Source organism: Plecotus auritus, assembly GCF_963455305.1.
Source record: "Plecotus auritus genome assembly, chromosome: 9".
Lineage (NCBI taxonomy): Eukaryota > Metazoa > Chordata > Mammalia > Chiroptera > Vespertilionidae > Plecotus > Plecotus auritus.
In genome coordinates, this window is record NC_137783.1 from 21,935,594 (window position 1) to 21,951,360 (window position 15,767).

Below are 15,767 nucleotides of genomic sequence, written 5' to 3' on the forward strand. Positions count from 1 at the left end.
TTCTTTCTGGGGCCCTAGAGGGGGATGGGAGGATCTTGAGATGTATCTCCAGGACACAGGGACTCGGTGGTTCCAGGGAGTCATTGCCTTCCATCAGTAGGCCCCGGCAAGTTTGTCTCCAGAATGTGCAGACCCAGATGAATATCTATCTAGAGACACATTCTTCATCTCTTCCTGAAAACACGTGGCTCCTGAGATGCTGCTTTCACTAGGTTTGGTACTAGTTGAAGGCTGTCAATCATAGACTCCCAGCTCTGAAGATGGACACTTGACTCAACCTGGGCCAATAATAGCCCTTCCCTGGAGTTTTTCCCAGGAAAGATAGCCTCTCCACTCTGTGCTGAAGCTGAAGTACGAGGCTGAGAGTGTTGACACAGGTCAAGCCTTGTGAAGCAGGATGGTGTGAGAGAATGAGGTCAAGAGACAGAGAAAAGAGGAAGAGGGGAAGAGAAATGAGGTCCTGAAAACTTCTGGTCAGAACCCTGGTTCCAGTCTCCCTGTACCCAGAAGCCTACTTGTACCCTTGATGTCCTGGTCATTTGGACATATGAGCCAATAAATTATTCAACTAGTGCAGGTGGAGTGATTGCCACTTGCAACGAAAGAATCCTGCTTGCCATGCCTCCATCTGTCATCTGAATTCCTCCTTTGATATTTTATGGAACTCCTGCCTCCTTGTCTTCCTCTTTTATTGAGATAAACATGTATTGAGGAATGGAGTCATGGTCTTTATCACCATCATCATCAACATCACGACCAGAGCACCTGTTTTTTTCTGGCATTGTCCAAGTATGGTGGGGGATAGAACGGCAAATGGTCGTCTGGGTGCTTGCTTCTGGGTGCTTCCATGCTCATCAACATATAAGAAATTCCAAGAGCACAGAGCTCATGCTGAGCACAGATCTCTTTTAGAACAAGGTATAAATCAATCAGCCTGCATGGAGTTTTTACAGACACTCATCACTGTAGATTATTCTGACCTTTTGATGCCAAACATTCCTTTCTTTAAAAACCACCCTCCCCTTAGGACAAAAGGTTTTTATCGTTCATCTTAAAGTTACCTTCTCCTTCTTTTCCCTCTGTTTGTGAGATCTTCTCCACCCTGGTTAGCTCCTTATGCCTTTAGATCCTTATGCCTAATTCAGGATCAAATTTGTTTGTTTGTTTGTTTGTTTGTTTGTTTGTTTTCTGGGATGGATGCCCTTTCTAGACTTACCCAATTTACTCTCCTTTAAAATCCCTACCCCCAGAGTTTTCACCACACCTAGAACCTTCCCATTACCAAAATCTCCATTCCTTTAAACTGGCCTTTGGATGTATCCTATTCTAGGATACAATACTTGAATCTTTTGTTTGAATGCTTTCTCATGTGTGTTCTGGTCCTATTTAACTTGATGGCTTTCATTGAATTAAATATGTAAGCAAAGAAAAAAGAACATGACACACATCTCCAAAAAATCATCTATATTAAAGGCTGTACATTCAAAATGGGAAATGGATGTGGCTAAAAAGCAATGAAGAATGAGAATGGGGAGTAAGAAAACAGATTTCTGGAATCCTTGTATTTCTTATTAATCTTCTACCCTCAGGCTGTGCACAGATTCTCAGATATTCTGAGATGCAAGTATCAACTCAACAGATCCAGGCATCCCTTGGGGAGACCTGCCTACTGGAAATTCAAATGACTACCCTAGAGAATTTCACTGACTTATGAACAATACTTTTTCTTACTTTCCAGTAGTAAAATTCCTTTTCCCCTTAAGTCTGAAATCATAGGTCATCATTATGTACTTTCTTTTCCAAAAATGTAGTGGCTTAAAAAGCATTTGTCATTTTTAACTATTCTGTGGGTCAAAAATTTGAGCAAATTCACATGGATGGTTCTTCTGCTCCACATGGCATCTGCTGGTATCACTCACTCAGCTGCATTCAACTGTTGGCGAAGTCTTCACTCACAGATCTGGTGCCTCGGTGCCCTTGCCTAGGACCCCTCCATGAGGCTAGATTGGGCTGTGTCAGAGCATAGTGATCTCAAGGTAGTGAAGTTTCTATCATGGTGACTGGCTTTTACCAAACACAAAGTAGGTTTCTTAACGGCTAGATCCAGAACTGACCCAGCATTACTTCTACTATATGCTGCTAATTGAGGCAAGTCCAGATTCATTCCAGGGGAGGCAAAATAGATTCCACCTTTTTCTGCTTGGAGTAAGATGTGGAGATCCTCTACCACACCCCTTTAACCACTTCATTCATTGTGAGAGAAGGAACACACTCTTACTTCTAAGCCTTATATAAGCCCCATGTAGAGAACACTGTTTTCTTCTTAAAGCAACTTTTCTGCCTCTTTTATCTGCAGATTATTTTGAGTCACAGTCTCCATCCTAAGACCTAACGTCTTCCTTGCATTCAACTTATATTCTCCCTGAAATACTTGTCTCAAAAAAACGGTGTATTTCCAAGTACTGACTCCCACTAAAAGGTTGATTCTCTGTATCTAACACTATTCTAATTTTTACTAACACTATGCTAATTTTGAGTTCTGTTCTGATAATGATCACTTAGAACTTTTAATATACCTATCATATAACGCTGATAACCCTTTAAGTCGGGGATAGGAAATCTTTTTCTGCAAAGAGCCACATGGTAAATATTTTCAACTCTTGGGCCATACATTCTATCATAACTACTGAACTCTACAGTATAGCAAAAGCAGCTATACTTAATATACAAATAAATGAACATATCAGTGTTCCAATAAAACTTTATTTACAAAAATAGGCAGCAGGCCAGATTTGGTCCAAAGGCCATACTTTTGTTGATCCCTGCTAAGGGATAAGTTTGCCTTTGGTTTATTTTGTCTAATGATTAGGTATTTGACTTTCAGAAAGTCATTTTTTCTGAAACTCACTTTCTTCATCTATAAAATAAGGGTATTGACGTGACCAAGAATAAAATACCTCCTTATGCCTTTAGAGGAAATGCTGAAAATGGCCACAGAGGTGGGTTGTTTCTCTGTGATAATATCTTGGGTTCCTGTTGATATTCCCAGGGGTCTCTCCGTTAGTCTCTACAGGTCTGCATGTCCCCTTTTCGTGTCTCTGTGTCTGTATGAGCCAGTCTGTCTGTGTTTCTGCATGTGTTTTTCTCTCTCTGCTCAGGGTTTCATTTAGTTTCTACTTCTTTTAATTTTATGTGTCTCTATCTTTCATTCTTTGTGTATACATACATCGGTTTCTTCTTTCTGCCCTGCCTCTCTCTCCTGACTATAATGTTGAATAGCTATATATCTTTCATTATTTTCCTTTTTAAATGAAAAGTTTCCTATTCTTACTTTTCAAAATAGCATAATTTATATATCTTGCAAATTTAAATATTTTTATTCATGCATAATATTTAGCACAGTATCAAACATATAGTAGGTACCCAATAATTATTACACCCTATTATCTGGCTTCTCTTTATGTAACTGTCTAAGATTATTTTTTCATATGGGCCAGTGATTCTGAACAGAAAAAAAAGGTTGATTCTCTATATCTATAACATTTTGTTATTCTTTCTCACTCTTATCCAGGACACCAGGTCTTGGCCTCCTCTCTGTCAAGTATATCTTTGGGGAACAATAAAAATGTAGGTCCAAACACCAATCAAGAGACTGTTGGCTCAGTCAGCCTTTTGCTCATCCACCCAGTCATGAACTGGTACCTTCTATAGGCTATTTCTCTTCTGTTCACTCTACAAGTATTTATTGAGCACTCATTATGCACTGGATGAGAAGATTGCAATGAATAAGGCAAACACAGACCATGCCTTCATGAAGCTTATTGTTTAATGGGAGACATGGGCAATACATAAGTAACCAAACAAGAGTGGGACAGTGGATACCCGGAGGGGAAGACTATTCTGAGCTGCTTTTGATAGTGAGACCTAAAGGATGAGAAGAAGCCAGAAGGAAGTGCAGAGAGTGTCCTAGTCAGAGGGAGCAGTTCTGTGAGAGGCCAGGGGTTGGGGTCAGTGTGGCTGGAGGAGGTCAGCGAAGTGGGCAACCAACGAAGCTGGACTCCCAGTCCAGGCATGATAAGGGGTCTGGGTTCCATTCCAACATAATGGGGAGCTACCAAAGGGTTTAAGGCAGGAGAGTGGCTGGCCCGATTTGTGTGTTAAAAAGATGACTGTGGTTATGGTATGGGGGATTAGATTGATGAAAGAGAGAAAGAAGCCTCTTCAGAGATGGTGGCAGAGGGGGAAGAAAAAAGAGAAAGATTTGAAAGATTTGAAGAGGTAGAAATGGCAGGATTGGCTGATGAATTAGATATGAAGACAAGGGGATGGGAAAACCAAGGCTGGCACCAGGGTTCTGGCTTCAGTACTTGGTTGTGCATTGCAGGGCAGGGGGGATGAGCGATCGATAGTTCCATCAGAGATGACTGTGCGGGTGCAAGGAGAGATGTCAGGTAGGCAGTCAGATATATGAGTCTGAGCTTTGGACTGGGGATTTGGGTAGGAGATATAAATTTGGAAGTTGTCAGTCTTGAGAACGAATATTATCCCCTAGTGAAAGGGGACAGGGAGGGGAGAAGGGGACTCAGGACCAAGCCTGGGGACTCCAACATCAAGAGGGCAGAAAGAGGAGGAAGAACCTACATGGGGAAAAGGAGGGAGAAGCAGGGAGAGAGAAGGAAAACCAGAGGAGGGTGGCAACCTCAGGGGCAAGAGAGCAGTGTTTTAAGAGGGAAGTGGTGTGGTAGAGACTGAGGGAGACTGGAAAGGGTGTCCTTGGATGTGGCCACACAAAAGCTACCAATGACAGTAACAAGAGTGGTTTGGCTGGAATTGGGGGAAGGAGGATGTGGATTGGGGTGGGGTAAATGGGTAGAGAGACAGTGGAGACAGCTTGTGAAGACAACTCTGAAAACTTTAGTTATAAAGGGCAATAAAGAAATATACCCACAGAGGATGTGCAATCAGGATGGGATGTTTTTGGAAGAGAAATACTAGATTGTGTTTGGAAACTCAAAATGATCACTGGAGAGTTCTCGAAATTGTGCTTTGGTTGTTTTTGTAATAATGATGAGAACATACAACTGTATAACTCTTCACAGTTTACCAAGTGTTGTCACACACACTTATCCTCACAGCCATCCTGTGAGTTATGTAGCAATAGATGTAGTAGAAGTAATGAGGAAGCTGACACTTGGAGAAATGAGTGTCAAGCTCAAGGTCAGCGCCAGAAAGTGGCAGGGCCAAAAGCCCACACCCAGGCTGCTCTGGACCCAACCCCCAGGCCCCTCCCTGCCCATAGCATTCCTGTCCCAGCAGACTGGCACCAACATTGGATGGCACTCACATAACTGTGGGTTGTGCCCTGCTGGTGCCTCTCAAGCAGACTTTCCAATTGCCTCCAAGCCCATCACTTCTGCCTGCTGGCCCAGCCTTGGAGATTATGAAGTCACATCTGCTTTTTAGGAACATGGACCCTGTCCCACTGCCTAACCCCATTTCACTGAGCTTCAAAGCCTCCCGAACTTCTAGAATTGCCCCACAATTTCTGGCAGGTGTCACAGAGAAGAAGCATGAAATCTCACATACCGTACATCCAGCTCCCCAGGCTGATCGGTGTGGGAACTGACATCCTTTTGTGACTCTCTGATTTAGTCCAGATCTCTTGTTTTGTGAAAGAGAAGCCCAGAACATGGGTTTCTGACCACCCAAAGTCACAAAACTAACCTCTAGCAGAGTCAAGACGTGCGAGAAACAAATGAAATCAAGGATGAGAGGGTTCTTTGTAAATTGTAAAGTGCTGTAGAAATGTAGGGTTATTATCGCCACTGTTTACATGAAATCCTCAGGCATTTCTCACCATCACTACTCTGAGGGAGGCTGTAAAAAAAAAATTTAAAAATGCAGAGAACTGCCCAACCATTGTGGCTCAGTGGTTGAGCATTGACTTATGAACTAGGAGGTCACAGTTCAATTCCCCATCAGGGCATATGCCTGGGTTGTGGGCTTGATCCCTAGTTGGGAGCGTGAGAGGCTGTTGATCAATGATTCTCTCTCATCAGTGATGTTTATATCTCTCTCTACCTCTCCTCTCCTCTCTAAAATCAATAAATATATATATATATATTTTAAAAATGAAACCCTAGCTGGTTTGGCTCAGTGGATAGAGCATCAGCCTGCGGACTGAAGGGTTCCGGGTTCGATTCTGGTCAAGGGCACATACCAGGGTTGTAGGCTTGATCCCCAGTAGAGGGCATGCAGGAGGCAGCCCATCAATGATTCTCTGTCATCATTGATATTTCTCTCTCTCTCTCTCTCCCTTTCCCTTTCTCTCTCTTTTTTTTTTCCTCTCTCTCTCTCTCTCCCTCTCCCTTCCCCTCTGAAATATATGTTTTAAAATGCAGAGGACTAAGAGTGTTGGCATCATAGGCAATATGGAAAGAACATAGGATTTGGACCCTGGAGATGGTTAGAGGCCCAGCACTGCCGTATGAGCTGTGTAACCTTGGACAGCTCACTTGGCCTCTCTGACTCTGTTTCTTTTTCTAGAAAAATGCCTTTTCTACCTCCTTTCTGGGATTATGTGGGGTTCGGGTGAGACAATGCTTGTGAAAGTGCTTTTAATGAGGCTCAGAACGCTAGGACTAAGTGTCTTGTGAGGAGCAGTAGGGATAGTGGCAAACAGAAGACCCAGAGGCTTGGAGGACTAGTGTTGAGCACCCAGAAGGCACTTCCTGTCCCTGGGGGCTGGAGCCAGCTGCTGACGGTGCTGGAATCCAAGGGTACTATCTCTTCAGCCTAGAAGCGTCCCCTAGGTCATGCTGTGTCCTTCACACAGCCCTCAGACAATCGTTGTCAAGACTCTAATGTGCTACCTTCCATCACCCGGTGCTGACTCAGCCCCCAGTGAGCTCTGTCTCCCCTTTCACACACTGTGGGTGCCAGAAGGCTCACGGTCAGTTGCTCAGCATCCCCCAGATTTTACTGGCTCTGCACTTGGTGATGAAAGAGAGGGCCAAGTTGGATCTGTTTCAAGAAAGCAAGAAGTGATTTCTCTCAAAGACCTTGGGGAGTTCTTTGCGCCCTCTACGTGTTCTCTGCCCTGGACCATCCAGAGGCTGGCAGCTGAACTCAGGATGCTCATGCTCAGGTTAAAACAAAGGCAGGAGGCCAGGGACTAGTGAATGGAGGCTGGCCAGGTTCCTTTGGAGAGCCTGGCAAGCTGGTTTTCCAGGAGCAGTAAGAGGCCTTCACACATTCATGGCTGTGCTGTCCCGGGGGGTGACCTTGGGGCATGCCACTTTCTCCAGATGGAAACATGAGGGGAAGAAATCAACCGTGGGGCACAAAACCCTTATGACTTAGCAGTGAGCTCTGAGGTCTCACTCATTCAGTCATTCAACAAATATTTATTGAGCACCTCTGTGTGCCAGGCACTGTTGTAGGCCCTGCGGAACAAAACAGACAGAAAGTTCTGCCCTCGTGGAGCTGACATACCAGTGGAATCAGACAGAGAAGGAACAGGTGACCAAGAAGAGACAGATGGTCAGCTGGTGGTAACAGCCATGGGGAAAGAGCAGGGGGAGGAATAAGAAGGACAGGGTGGAGGTGGTTGCAAGTTTCAGGAATGTGGGCAGGAGGGCCTCACGGAGAAGCAACAATGGAGCCAGGGCCTGAGGGAGGTGAAGGAAGGGGGCAGCCATGTGGACATCTGCAGGAAAAGCATCCTGGGCGGGAGGAGCAGCAAGAGCCAAGGCCCTGAGGCAAGACCATGCCTGGGGCCATGGGGCTGAGGCAGTGAAACGGGAGAGATGAGGACTGATGAGAACTTTAATCTTTTGGTTTTGAGTTTCATAGAAAAAGAAGCCAGGCAGGTTCAGCTAATGACTTTAGATGTATTCATAATCTCCCGTCTGAGATGCGAATTTCATACATACTGTTTAAATGCTGGGACTTCTGTCAGGAGAGAGTCATTCCAAACCTCACCCACAAAGCCTCTGCTCCTCCTCGGCTCAGTCACTCAGGGCTCTTGGGATAGCAGAAAGGGCCCGAGTTTGAGCCCCAGCCCCTGACACCTATTAGCTGTGTTACCTTGGGAAGGGCACTGAACTTCCCTGAGCCTTTGTTTCCCTGATGAAGCTCACCCGTTGCTTCATCTGTAAAATGGGTTAATTATACAGCCTTCCTCGCCTCTCTCCCCTAATTGTTGTTAGATTTAAAAGAAGGAGATCATAAGTATGAAAGTGGCTTTTACATTGAAATGGGCAAGCTAAATGTCTGGGAGGTTCTTGTTTTCTTCAGGGTAGCCTGTGGTAAAAGGCTTGTCACTGGTTTCCCACGCCCCTCCACTCCCCTGCTTCTTATATCGTGTTCCCTGTGGGCCCAGTTGACTCTCACTTTGCCGGGGCCCATCTCGGATTCATGGGCGCTCATCAAACACCCAGGGACCCCCAGGGCAAGCTGCCGAGGGTTCCCCAGGAATTTTGTGGGGCTGAATTGCCCCACATTGACCTCTCCGGGAGGACTCTGAGCCCTTCGCTGGTCAGGTGGAGGCAGGTGGCCCAACTGCTCCTCCCCAATGTCCCCTTCCCCTCCCCATCCAGGTACAACGGCCCCAATCTGGTTCTGAAGTACGACCGGGCCCAGAAGCGGCTGGTGAACATCGCAGTGGACAAGCGCAGCTCCCCCTACTATGCGCTGCGGGACCGGCAGGGCAACGCCATCGGGGTCACAGCCTGTGACATCGACGGGGATGGCCGTGAGGAGATCTACTTCCTCAACACCAATAATGCCTTCTCAGGTAAGGGTTTGGAGCCTCGGGCCTCTTCCTGCTTCCCACCTTCTTCCTCCCAGCACCAACTGGGGTAGGGCCTTGGGGATGCTGGCCCCCCTAGACATAGCCCTTGCTGCCTCCAGGACCTCGCTCTGTCCCAGCAGGAGAGCCCCTTCTCCTCTTGTGCATGAAGCTGGCCCTCATCTGGCTGCTGGGCCTGGAGATGGAGGGCCTTGAGCAAAAGCCTGGTCCTTACCTTCAGACTTTGTCCTCTGGCCTCCCTGTAGGAGCAGCCTCCAGTCCTCCTAGCCCAGTGGTCGGCAAACTGCAATGGCTCGCGAGCTGCGGTTTGCCGCTCTGTTGACTAGTGAATTTGCTGACCACTGGGATAGGGGCTTAATCACAAGGAACAACAACAGCCTGTAATTATTGGAATCGAGAGTCTAGGTCAGTGGTCGGCAAACTCATTAGTCAACAGAGCGGCAAACAGCGGCTCACGAGACGCAGTTTGCCGACCACTGTCTTTTAGCCCCTTCTTCCCTCTCCCTCCCCGCTGCTCCGGCCAGGCTCAACCACGCAGCACTTCTCACCCAGGTGGCCACAATAGCAACAAATGGTCCCCGTAATTGCACTCCATGCTGTTTCAAGGGGGCCTTTCTAAAATGCTTTGAAATCCTTCCGGGGCCCCACAGCTTTCGGCGTAGCTCATTTATTCGCACCACAAATTCTTGCTGAGCACCTACTCCATGCCAGAGGTGCTGAGCAATGCGGGTACAACTTTAAGGAAGACAGACCTTGAGTTCATGGAGCCTCTTCTAGCCCAGAGCATCCAACCTAGTCACCTGGGGGTCTTGTGTAAATTCGGATTCTGACTCAGCAGTCAAGTAGGGCCCAAGATCTTGCACTGCTCACATACTCTTGGGCTATGATGATGCTGATGGTCCAGGGACCACACTTTGAGTAGCAAGGTCCTGAGGAATAGAGGAAGGAAACTGATGCACAGAAGACTAAATAATAGTAACAATAATGATAACAGGTAGTACTTAAATAGCAACTACTGAAACAGGCCCTGATCTAAGCACTCTATAATAATTATCTCACTTAAGCCTCAGAGTAGCTTGATTAGGTTAGGTACTGGTGTATCTCACTTTTCAATTGAGGAAACTGAGGCACAAAGAGATCACATGACTTTCCCAAGGCCACACAACTTGTAAATGCCAGGACTCAAACCCAGGGGTCTGACTCCAGCTTTATCCTTTTAACCAAGACACTCTATGGCCTTACTACACCCTGTATCTTCAGTGCCTAGCAGAGAGCCTGGCTCATATTGTGTACTCAGTATGTCTCAATTTGGGGGGCTGTGTTTTTGGGCTGCAGGTGGTTCCCAGCCCCTAACTCTCACATTCTCTAGGGCTGCCCTCAATCCACTAGGATGAAGTCTTCTCCTGTGGGGCCATCACATCTGCAGGGGAGTCCCAGGCCAGGGCGTCCTCCTGAAGGATGCAGGACCTCATGTCCCTGTGAGGCCAGCTCGGACGTGCACTGGACCCATAATGTGGCCCCTGCTGGTTGTTGAGCCCAAGCCAGGATCCAGACCCTAGACTGCCTCTGATGTTGAGCCCTGCCAATTGCATGAATGGGAGGGGACGAGGTTGGAGATGAGGTTGGGGCTGGTGCCAGGGGCAGGGGCCGGCAGGGCTGGCTGGCTGACAGCCAGTCTTGTGCAGCCAAGAAACAATGAGCCACAGCCCCTGGTGGTGTTTTATGGGTTTTCATCTCATCTTGCCACCAAGTGAGGCCTGAGAGATAGTAATTATCCCTACACAAATATCAGGGCATGATTACCCAGCTGGATTTACTGCCCTCTCTCCAACCAAGCCAAGATTGGATTAGGACACAATTAATTGATGGGCTGATCAACCCTTTAATGTGGGACAATGTCAGGACGGGAGCAGCAGCAAGGGACGGCTAAGGAAAGGGTGAGTCTGCAGGAAGATGCTGGAGGGCAGGGAAACAGAAACAGGGAGAACTATGGGAGGGGGTATTCAACATGGGCTCTGCAGGCAGGATGCCAGAGGAAGGGGCGGGCTCTCCTCCCTACTCACTGAGCACAGCACCTGGGACGGGACCTGTCAGATGTCTCTCAAGTAGAAGCCCCACCCACTCTCTTAGAGTCTTCCATTGTGAATCCTAGAGCAGTGGTGCAAGGCCAAGGCTGTATATTAGAAACCCTGGGGGAGCTTTTATCACTCCCAGTGCCCAGTGTGTACCCCGGTCCAGCCCAATCCAAACCTCTAGGGATGGGACTCAGTTATCAGATTTCCATGTGTATTGGAGAAGGGGGGCCCCTATCCCAGAATCACCTTAGTTCCATGCTCAGCCTAACCATAGCCCTTTCATTCACTAATGCATTCATTCATTGGACAAATATTTATTAAGCACCTACTGTGTGCTAGGCACTATTCTATACACTGAGAATGCCCCAGTGAATGAAACAGAAAAATCCTGCCCTTATGAGGTTTACACGCTATCCCCAACATGACCTTATATTTCTCTAGGTACCTGACTCCCCTTTCCCAGCCCCTTGGACTCTAAGCTCCTTGAAGGCAAAATCCCTGTCTTAATCATTTTGTGCATCCCTCTGGCCCAGCCAGACCTTGAGCATCCTAACAGCACAATTAAAACTTGATAAGTGAATCCAGAAGAACAGACAAGACACAAGCCATTAGGCCTGAGAGATGGTTTTGCCAACAGAGAGCAAAATAGGGGAGACAGGCAAAATGGAGTCCTCCCTCCCCACCCCCCCAAGGTCCTGGGCTTCCTGGGTTTGAGGGCACAAGTGTTCCTCAAAGAGGCTGGGGCTGGGACCCAGGGCTGGGGTGAGGAAGATGGTGCCCCGCAGCCTCAGCCTCAGGTGTGCACCTCCTAGTGACCTTCTGTGGGTTTGAGGGATGTCTGTGGGTTTGAGTTAATTTTTCAGTTGAGTGATTCAATCGATTCATCGACAGTGGGTGGGGTGTGGACTCTGGACATTTGTGCTGTGTCAGCACTTCCCAGGGTCCAGCTGGCATGACACTCAGCCATTGCCACCCTACCCACCGCGGTAACCTGAGATCCTCTCCAGGAGCCCCAGCCAGCCCCCACCTGCCCTGGCATATGACTGGGGGCTCCTTTAGGCTGTGGCAGAGCCTCAGAAGGACCTGTGGCAGGACAGTCCCTGTCCTCTTGCTTAGCCAGCCCTTGGAATGTCAGCACTGGAGTGCCTGGAAGAGGGCCGAGACCTGCATCCTGGCAGTGCCATGAGGGGGTCAGTTTGTACAACCTGGGATCCTCCCTTTACTTACGGGCACCTTGGTCAGGATATTTGATCTCTCTCAGTCTCAAACCCTTCATCTGTAGAACAGGAAAAGTCATATCAATTTCATAAGTTCTGATGTGGGGTTTGGGGGACAAGAAGAGATAAACCAAAGAACTTATATACTTACTAGAGGCCCGGTACACAAAATTCATGCACGGGCAGGGTCCCTAGGCTTGGCCAGCAATCTGGGCCAATCGGGGGCCTTCTGGCTGCTGGCCAGGGCCTTCCTTCATTCCGTGCCGCCCCCTGGCGGTCAGCATATGTCATAGCGAGCGATCAAACTCCCAGTCTCCCAGTCAAACGCCCGAGGGGACACTTTGCATATTAGCCTTTTATATATGTAGATATGCATAGCCCATGGACACAGGCAATAGGGTGGTGAAGACCTGGCGGGGGTGGATAGGGGCTGGGAGGACAGGGGTAAAGGGGATAAACGGGAGACATTAGTAATACTATGAACAATAAAAAATATACATTAAAATTGTTTTTCATAAGCTCAACTACAATGGCTCCGTAGACTCTCTCCAAAGCCTTGACCTTTGCCTACAAAACCCCGCCTGCCGTGAGCCAGGTTGCCTTTCTGACCTTGTTTCCTCCACTCTTCCTTTTACTCATTGCATTCCAACCTGAGGCTTTCGAGCATGCTGTTCCCTTTACTTGCTTTTCCCACCACTGTTCTCAGGGCTCACTCCTTCCCTTCACCCAGGCCCCTCCTCAGATGAGCACCTGAAAATCATACCCTTATCACTCCTTATACCCTTCCCTTGCTTTATTTCTCTTCATAGTCCTTATCATTGTCCGAAAGCATGTGATGCATTTGTTTGCGGTTCACCTCTGCTCAACTCCACAGGTATGGAAACTGTCATGTTTGCTGCTGTATCTCCAGTACCAATGTTCTTATGTCACTTAGTAAACATTTAATACATATATTTGAATGAACAAATGAGGTAATGAAGGAAAGGCACTTTTAGCGTCTAGGACTGAAGAAATGCTCTCTAAGCAGTGGTTGTTCTAACTCTGTGGCATGAAGAAAGCCAGAGCCTCTAGCAGTGTCCTGGGCAGAGGTTCCATAGGCCTCCCTCCTGGCCCTCGGGAAGAGAGACTCTAGGAGCAGAAAGAGAAAAGGACCATAGTGTTAACAACTGGCCACCCAGATGATGGTTCCAGATGGGCATGGGTCAAGGGTTAAGAGTTGGAGAGTGGGTGAGAGGGAGGGAACAGAGAAAGGTTGACCACAATCCCAGGAAGGCCAGGCCCCGAAAACCAGCTGTGGCTGAACTGATCTGGAAAAATACAAGCTGGTTCGTTGCAGGCAACACTTACTTGGTGAACACCATGTAGAAGAGCGTGCAGGACAAAGGGGGAGAAAAGGCTGCTCCCAGCACCTCCTTCCACATCCAGGAACCCAGGGCCTCCTACAGTTCCCAGTCGGAGCCCCTCCCCCAGGAGTCCTGCTTTGGCCACCAGATGCTGCCCTGCACGGCCCTGAGCTCTCCTGCTCATGTGATCTGGGGGTTACAGGAGTGTGGGTGCTGGATGAGTCGGCATGAGCTGTGAGCCCCACCACTTGCCTCATCCATTTTTACACATTCCATTGAGGAGAATGGTCCCTGCCAATCTGCTATCTTCAATCTACACATACCTCCCTCCTTTTCTACACAAATAGTAGGATGCTCTACTCTACGCCCCTCATTTTTTTTTCATTTAACATAAATTTTGGATATTATTTCATGGCAGCACACAAAGAGATGTCTCGTTTTTTATGGCTGTAGAGTACTCCATTGTATAGATTTTCCACTCATTGAATGGGTCCTTTATTGATGAACACTTAGATTCCTTGCAATCTTTTGCCCTTACAAACAGTGCTACCAAATCAATAAGTTTGTATAACGGGCCATTTTCCACAATTGCAGGTGTTTCTCTGTAAGTTCGTAGAAATGAAATTGCTACATCAAAGGCATATGTGTGTGCAGTTTTGATAGTCATTGCCAAATTGTGCTTCAAAGGAACATTCCTAATTACATTCCATCAGCCCTGATGCAAGTGAGCATTTCCCCACGTTCTCACCAACACAGTGTGTCATCGTTTTTTAAAATGTTTGCCAGTCTGATAGCAAATATTGGTACCTATGTGTAGCTTTAATTTTCATCTTTCTTAAAATGAACGAGGCTGAACATATTTTTATACAGTTGAATCTCTTGTCTGCTCATAGCCTTTGCCCATTTTTTTCTTATTGATTTGTAACACTTCTTTATAAATTAGGAAAATTCGCTCTCTGTCTGCAATACAAGTTGCAAATAGTTCCCCCTTGTTTGTCATTTTTCTTTTGTCTTCGCTCATGGTGGGTTTTGCAATGCGGAAAATTTTTATTTTTATGGACTTGGATTTATCACCCTTTTCTTTGATGGCTTCTGCGCTCTGTGTTATACTTAGGTCTTCAGCAGGGGCTTTTGTAACCTCTCAGAGAGGAGGCGTCAGTCACTGTGCCAGAGAGAAGAAAGGGAGTTGGGGGCGGGATGCACTTCCAGCCTCCTCTGCCTACACAGCAGATGAGCCATCTGCTCTTGAGAGCGAGCACACATTGTCCCGCAGCTCCTTCACCTAGACCCAGGTCCAGCTGCATCCAGGTACCTACCCCTTGCTACTTGGAGTGTGTTCTGAGCAGCACTGGCAACAGCTGCAAGCTCATATGTACGCAGAATCTCAGGCCCCACTGAACCATCCTGCATTTTAACAGGATGTCCAGGAAGGACTTCCTGTGCCTGGGGAAGCCTCGGATACACGGCCCTGTGTCTCTGCCCTCTTTCCCTAGGATCCTCTAGGTTCTAGGGTCCTCTGTTCCCCCAGTGATGTTTCCCTTAAATGCACAGTCTTGATTTCCATCTCGCCCAGCATGGCCCACTGGGGGAGATGAGCTCATGAACAACTCAGGCTCCCTGCCCCCACCCCTACTGTGCCTCATTCACATAGGGCCCTATACGCAGCAAGAGTGGGTGAGGCTGTCAAAGCAGCACCATAAAGAGTATGGGGCCCCAGAGGACATTTCCTCAGTCATAACACAGAACTAAGATCCTAGGAAACTGATCCTTCCCTCCACCAGCCCCCACCCCAGGTCTTTAATATGGGGGGAGGGGAGCAAAGGGGGGACCTTGCAGTCAGACCACAATTTGAAGTTCAGCATTGCCACTTGACAGCTGTGCAACCTTAGGCAAATGATTTTACCCTCTGAGCCTCCTCTCTGGAAAATGAAGACTCTATCTTCCTGATATGACAGTGGAGAGGGTTAAATAAGCTAATGTGAGCGAAGCACCTGGCAGGGGTTGGTCAGATTTGCCTCCTCATCCTGGGGTGGAAAGGAAGACAGGGCTCAGAAATTACATCAGGGGAACCAGGGAAGACTGGGTTCATTCTTTTTAAAACTGTCCTTGGCCTGAATTCATTCTTCCTTCCCCGGGGCCATCACTGCTTGCTGGCTTTTCATTGACGACGTCATGTAAAGCATTTTACACTTAATGTCACAGCTGCCTCCTGGGATGTGACTCATGAGGACCTTCAGTGGTCATGCCCTGTAATTCCCTCGATGATGATGATGGTGGTGGTGGTGGCGAGGAAGAGGATGAAGAAGGTAATGATTGTGAG

At 47.5% G+C, this 15,767-nt stretch overlaps 1 protein-coding gene across 2 annotated transcripts in view; it reads left to right on the plus strand.

The window, feature by feature from the left end:
• CRTAC1 (cartilage acidic protein 1) overlaps positions 1 to 15,767 on the plus strand; it is a 133,996-nt gene that overhangs the window by 73,362 nt on the left and 44,867 nt on the right. For both annotated transcript variants that reach the window (XM_080687441.1, XM_080687442.1), the window contains exon 3: positions 8,601 to 8,797. In XM_080687441.1, coding sequence (XP_080543567.1) covers positions 8,601 to 8,797 — 197 coding nt within the window. The remainder of the gene's footprint in view (positions 1 to 8,600; positions 8,798 to 15,767) is intronic.